General features: G+C 52.9%; 1 protein-coding gene across 1 annotated transcript in view; it reads left to right on the top strand.

The window, feature by feature from the left end:
- Positions 1-2,200: 2,200 nt before the first annotated feature.
- MUC16 (mucin 16, cell surface associated) overlaps positions 2,201-6,000 on the top strand; it is a 31,187-nt gene continuing 27,387 nt past the window's right edge. The window contains exon 1 of the mRNA XM_052702609.1: positions 2,201-2,333. Within this exon, the coding sequence (XP_052558569.1) occupies positions 2,201-2,333 (133 nt within the window). The remainder of the gene's footprint in view (positions 2,334-6,000) is intronic.

The following is a 6,000-nucleotide window of genomic DNA, read 5'->3' as shown; positions in this document are numbered from 1 at the left end:
ATCCAGCAAAGCAGAAGAAACGACCACTGCACTCACATCTAGCCCAACTGCTGCATCTTCGGCTCAAACAGCTACAAGCTCTCCTCAAGAGACTACATCCTCGCAAAACACCTCCCCACTTACGTCCACCTCTTCCCCTGCAACAAGCCCATCTCCTACAAACACCTCACCAGCTGCTCTAACCACTGCTCAGCAGAACACTTCTCCAGCTCAGAGTGAAACCGCACCATCCTCGGCCCTAACAACAACCTCCTCTTCAACACTCACTACGACTTCACCGCTCTACACCAGCGCTACTGTCTCCTCCACACCTATACAAACAACCACCACCGCTACCCAAGCAACATCTGCTCCTGACACTACAATTACCAGCTCTTCCACTCCAACAGAAACTACGGCACTGTCGACAACCACCACAGTTCCCTCAACTATGCAAGACATCTCCAGCCAGCCTGCTGAAACGTCCACCGCTGCAACATCCAGCACAGCTATCACAGCCACTTCTGCTCTGCTCACAAGCACCAATGCAGGCCCCACTACTTCCACCACCATCTTCACTTCACGTACGAGCACCTCTGCATCTCTGACAAGCACACCAGGCGCTACCACGTTGCCTCTTGCACCCACCACTGCTCAGGAGACCACTTCTGCAGCTGGGACGACATCTACAAATACACCCACCTCTACCCACCCAAAAACCTCTACCTCTACACTCACTACCACTCCACTACAAGACACAACCACTGCCCTCTCATCCAATCCCGTACAAACAACCCCCACTGCTACCCTCGCCACATCACTGTCCCAAACAACAGCTGCAAGCTCGGCCTCTCCAGTGCCTACTCTTGTTGAAACAACTACCTTTCCCTCCTCAGCATCTCAAACATCCAGCAAAGCAGAAGAAACGACCACTGCACTCACATCTAGCCCAACTGCTGCATCTTCGGCTCAAACAGCTACAAGCTCTCCTCAAGAGACTACATCCTCGCAAAACACCTCCCCACTTACGTCCACCTCTTCCCCTGCAACAAGCCCATCTCCTACAAACACCTCACCAGCTGCTCTAACCACTGCTCAGCAGAACACTTCTCCAGCTCAGAGTGAAACCGCACCATCCTCGGCCCTAACAACAACCTCCTCTTCAACACTCACTACGACTTCACCGCTCTACACCAGCGCTACTGTCTCCTCCACACCTATACAAACAACCACCACCGCTACCCAAGCAACATCTGCTCCTGACACTACAATTACCAGCTCTTCCACTCCAACAGAAACTACGGCACTGTCGACAACCACCACAGTTCCCTCAACTATGCAAGACATCTCCAGCCAGCCTGCTGAAACGTCCACCGCTGCAACATCCAGCACAGCTATCACAGCCACTTCTGCTCTGCTCACAAGCACCAATGCAGGCCCCACTACTTCCACCACCATCTTCACTTCACGTACGAGCACCTCTGCATCTCTGACAAGCACACCAGGCGCTACCACGTCACCTCCTGCACCCACCACTGCTCAGGAGACCACTTCTGCAGCTGGAACGACATCTACAAATACACCCACCTCTACCCACCCAAAAACCTCTACCTCTACACTCACTACCACTCCACTACAAGACACAACCACTGCCCTCTCATCCAATCCTGTACAAACCACCCCCACTGCTACCCTCGCCACATCACTGTCCCAAACAACAGCTGCAAGCTCGGCCTCTCCAGTGCCTACTCTTGTTGAAACAACTACCTTTCCCTCCTCAGCATCTGAAACATCCAGCAAAGCAGAAGGAACAACCACTGCACTCACATCTAGCCCAACTGCTGCATCTTCGGCTCAAACAGCTACAAGCTCTCCTCAAGAGACTACATCCTCGCAAAACACCTCCCCACTTACGTCCACCTCTTCCCCTGCAACAAGCCCATCTCCTACAAACACCTCACCAGCTGCTCTAACCACTGCTCAGCAGAACACTTCTCCAGCTGAGAGTGAAACCGCACCATCCTCGGCCCTAACAACAACCTCCTCTTCAACACTCACTACGACTTCACCGCTCTACACCAGCGCTACTGTCTCCTCCACACCTATACAAACAACCACCACTGCTACCCAAGCAACATCTGCTCCTGACACTACAATTACCAGCTCTTCCACTCCAACAGAAACTACGGCACTGTCGACAACCACCACAGTTCCCTCAACTATGCAAGACATCTCCAGCCAGCCTGCTGAAACGTCCACCGCTGCAACATCCAGCACAGCTATCACAGCCACTTCTGCTCTGCTCACAAGCACCAATGCAGGCCCCACTACTTCCACCACCATCTTCACTTCACGTACGAGCACCTCTGCATCTCTGACAAGCACACCAGGCGCTACCACAACGCCTCTTGCACCCACCACTGCTCAGGAGACCACTTCTGCAGCTGGGACGACATCTACAAATACACCCACCACTACACACCCAAAAACCTCTACCTCTACACTCACTACCACTCCACTGCAGAACAGAACTGCAGATGTCCTTGGAAAAATTGCGGAGACAACATCCACTGCTATCCTTGCCACAACACCATCCCAAACAACAGCTGCAAGCTCGGCCTCTCCAGTGCCTACTCTTGTTGAAACAACTACCTTTCCCTCCTCAGCATCTCAAACATCCAGCAAAGCAGAAGAAACAACCACTGCACTCACATCTAGCCCAACTGCTGCATCTTCGGCTCAAACAGCTACAAGCTCTCCTCAAGAGACTACATCCTCGCAAAACACCTCCCCACTTACGTCCACCTCTTCCCCTGCAACAAGCCCATCTCCTACAAACACCTCACCAGCTGCTCTAACCACTGCTCAGCAGAACACTTCTCCAGCTGAGAGTGAAACCGCACCATCCTCGGCCCTAACAACAACCTCCTCTTCAACACTCACTTCGACTTCACCGCTCTACACCAGCGCTACTGTCTCCTCCACACCTATACAAACAACCACCACCGCTACCCAAGCAACATCTGCTCCTGACACTACAATTACCAGCTCTTCCACTCCAACAGAAACTACGGCACTGTCGACAACCACCACAGTTCCCTCAACTATGCAAGACATCTCCAGCCAGCCTGCTGAAACGTCCACCGCTGCAACATCCAGCACAGCTATCACAGCCACTTCTGCTCTGCTCACAAGCACCAATGCAGGCCCCACTACTTCCACCACCATCTTCACTTCACGTACGAGCACCTCTGCATCTCTGACAAGCACACCAGGCGCTACCACGTCACCTCCTGCACCCACCACTGCTCAGGAGACCACTTCTGCAGCTGGAACGACATCTACAAATACACCCACCTCTACCCACCCAAAAACCTCTACCTCTACACTCACTACCACTCCACTACAAGACACAACCACTGCCCTCTCATCCAATTCTGTACAAACAACCCCCACTGCTACGCTCGCCACATCACTGTCCCAAACAACAGCTGCAAGCTCGGCCTCTCCAGTGCCTACTCTTGTTGAAACAACTACCTTTCCCTCCTCAGCATCTCAAACATCCAGCAAAGCAGAAGAAACGACCACTGCACTCACATCTAGCCCAACTGCTGCATCTTCGGCTCAAACAGCTACAAGCTCTCCTCAAGAGACTACATCCTCGCAAAACACCTCCCCACTTACGTCCACCTCTTCCCCTGCAACAAGCCCATCTCCTACAAACACCTCACCAGCTGCTCTAACCACTGCTCAGCAGAACACTTCTCCAGCTCAGAGTGAAACCGCACCATCCTCGGCCCTAACAACAACCTCCTCTTCAACACTCACTACGACTTCACCGCTCTACACCAGCGCTACTGTCTCCTCCACACCTATACAAACAACCACCACTGCTACCCAAGCAACATCTGCTCCTGACACTACAATTACCAGCTCTTCCACTCCAACAGAAACTACGCCACTGTCGACAACCACCACAGTTCCCTCAACTATGCAAGACATCTCCAGCCAGCCTGCTGAAACGTCCACCGCTGCAACATCCAGCACAGCTATCCCAGCCACTTCTGCTCTGCTCACAAGCACCAATGCAGGCCCCACTACTTCCACCACCATCTTCACTTCACGTACGAGCACCTCTGCATCTCTGACAAGCACACCAGGCGCTACCACAACGCCTCTTGCACCCACCACTGCACAGGAGACCACTTCTGCAGCTGGGACGACATCTACAAATACACCCACCACTACACACCCAAAAACCTCTACCTCTACACTCACTAGCACTCCACTGCAGAACAGAACTGCAGATGTCCTTGGAAAAATTGCGGAGACAACATCCACTGCTATCCTTGCCACAACACCATCCCAAACAACAGCTGCAAGCTCGGCCTCTCCAGTGCCTACTCTTGTTGAAACAACTACCTTTCCCTCCTCAGCATCTGAAACATCCAGCAAAGCAGAAGAAACAACCACTGCACTCACATCAAGACCTACTGCTGCAACTTCTGCTCAAACAGCTACAAGCTCTCCTCAAGAGACTACATCCTCGCAAAACACCTCCCCACTTACGTCCACCTCTTCCCCTGCAACAAGCCCATCTCCTACAAACACCTCACCAGCTGCTCTAACCACTGCTCAGCAGAACACTTCTCCAGCTGAGAGTGAAACCGCACCATCCTCGGCCCTAACAACAACCTCCTCTTCAACACTCACTACGACTTCACCGCTCTACACCAGCGCTACTGTCTCCTCCACACCTATACAAACAACCACCACCGCTACCCAAGCAACATCTGCTCCTGACACTACAATTACCAGCTCTTCCACTCCAACAGAAACTACGGCACTGTCGACAACCACCACAGTTCCCTCAACTATGCAAGACATCTCCAGCCAGCCTGCTGAAACGTCCACCGCTGCAACATCCAGCACAGCTATCCCAGCCACTTCTGCTCTGCTCACAAGCACCAATGCAGGCCCCACTACTTCCACCACCATCTTCACTTCACGTACGAGCACCTCTGCATCTCTGACAAGCACACCAGGCGCTACCACGTCACCTCCTGCACCCACCACTGCTCAGGAGACCACTTCTGCAGCTGGAACGACATCTACAAATACACCCACCTCTACCCACCCAAAAACCTCTACCACTACACTCACTACCACTCCACTACAAGACACAACCACTGCCCTCTCATCCAATCCTGTACAAACAACCCCCACTGCTACCCTCGCCACATCACTGTCCCAAACAACAGCTGCAAGCTCGGCCTCTCCAGTGCCTACTCTTGTTGAAACAACTACCTTTCCCTCCTCAGCATCTCAAACATCCAGCAAAGCAGAAGAAACGACCACTGCACTCACATCTAGCCCAACTGCTGCATCTTCGGCTCAAACAGCTACAAGCTCTCCTCAAGAGACTACATCCTCGCAAAACACCTCCCCACTTACGTCCACCTCTTCCCCTGGAACAAGCCCATCTCCTACAAACACCTCACCAGCTGCTCTAACCACTGCTCAGCAGAACACTTCTCCAGCTCAGAGTGAAACCGCACCATCCTCGGCCCTAACAACAACCTCCTCTTCAACACTCACTACGACTTCACCGCTCTACACCAGCGCTACTGTCTCCTCCACACCTATACAAACAACCACCACCGCTACCCAAGCAACATCTGCTCCTGACACTGCAATTACCGGCTCTTCCACTCCAACAGAAACTACGGCACTGTCGACAACCACCACAGTTCCCTCAACTATGCAAGACATCTCCAGCCAGCCTGCTGAAACGTCCACCGCTGCAACATCCAGCACAGCTATCACAGCCACTTCTGCTCTGCTCACAAGCACCAATGCAGGCCCCACTACTTCCACCACCATCTTCACTTCACGTACGAGCACTTCTGCATCTCTGACAAGCACACCAGGCGCTACCACGTCGCCTCCTGCACCCACCACTGCTCAGGAGACCACTTCTGCAGCTGGGACGCCATATACAAATACTTCCACCACTACCCA

The sequence above is a fragment of the Tympanuchus pallidicinctus genome, unplaced genomic scaffold (genome assembly GCF_026119805.1).
Source record: "Tympanuchus pallidicinctus isolate F22 unplaced genomic scaffold, pur_lepc_1.0 scaffold46, whole genome shotgun sequence".
Classification (NCBI taxonomy): Eukaryota; Metazoa; Chordata; class Aves; order Galliformes; family Phasianidae; genus Tympanuchus; species Tympanuchus pallidicinctus.
The sequence above is the reverse complement of the archived record's forward strand: the minus strand, read 5'-3'. Positions and strand labels throughout refer to the sequence as shown.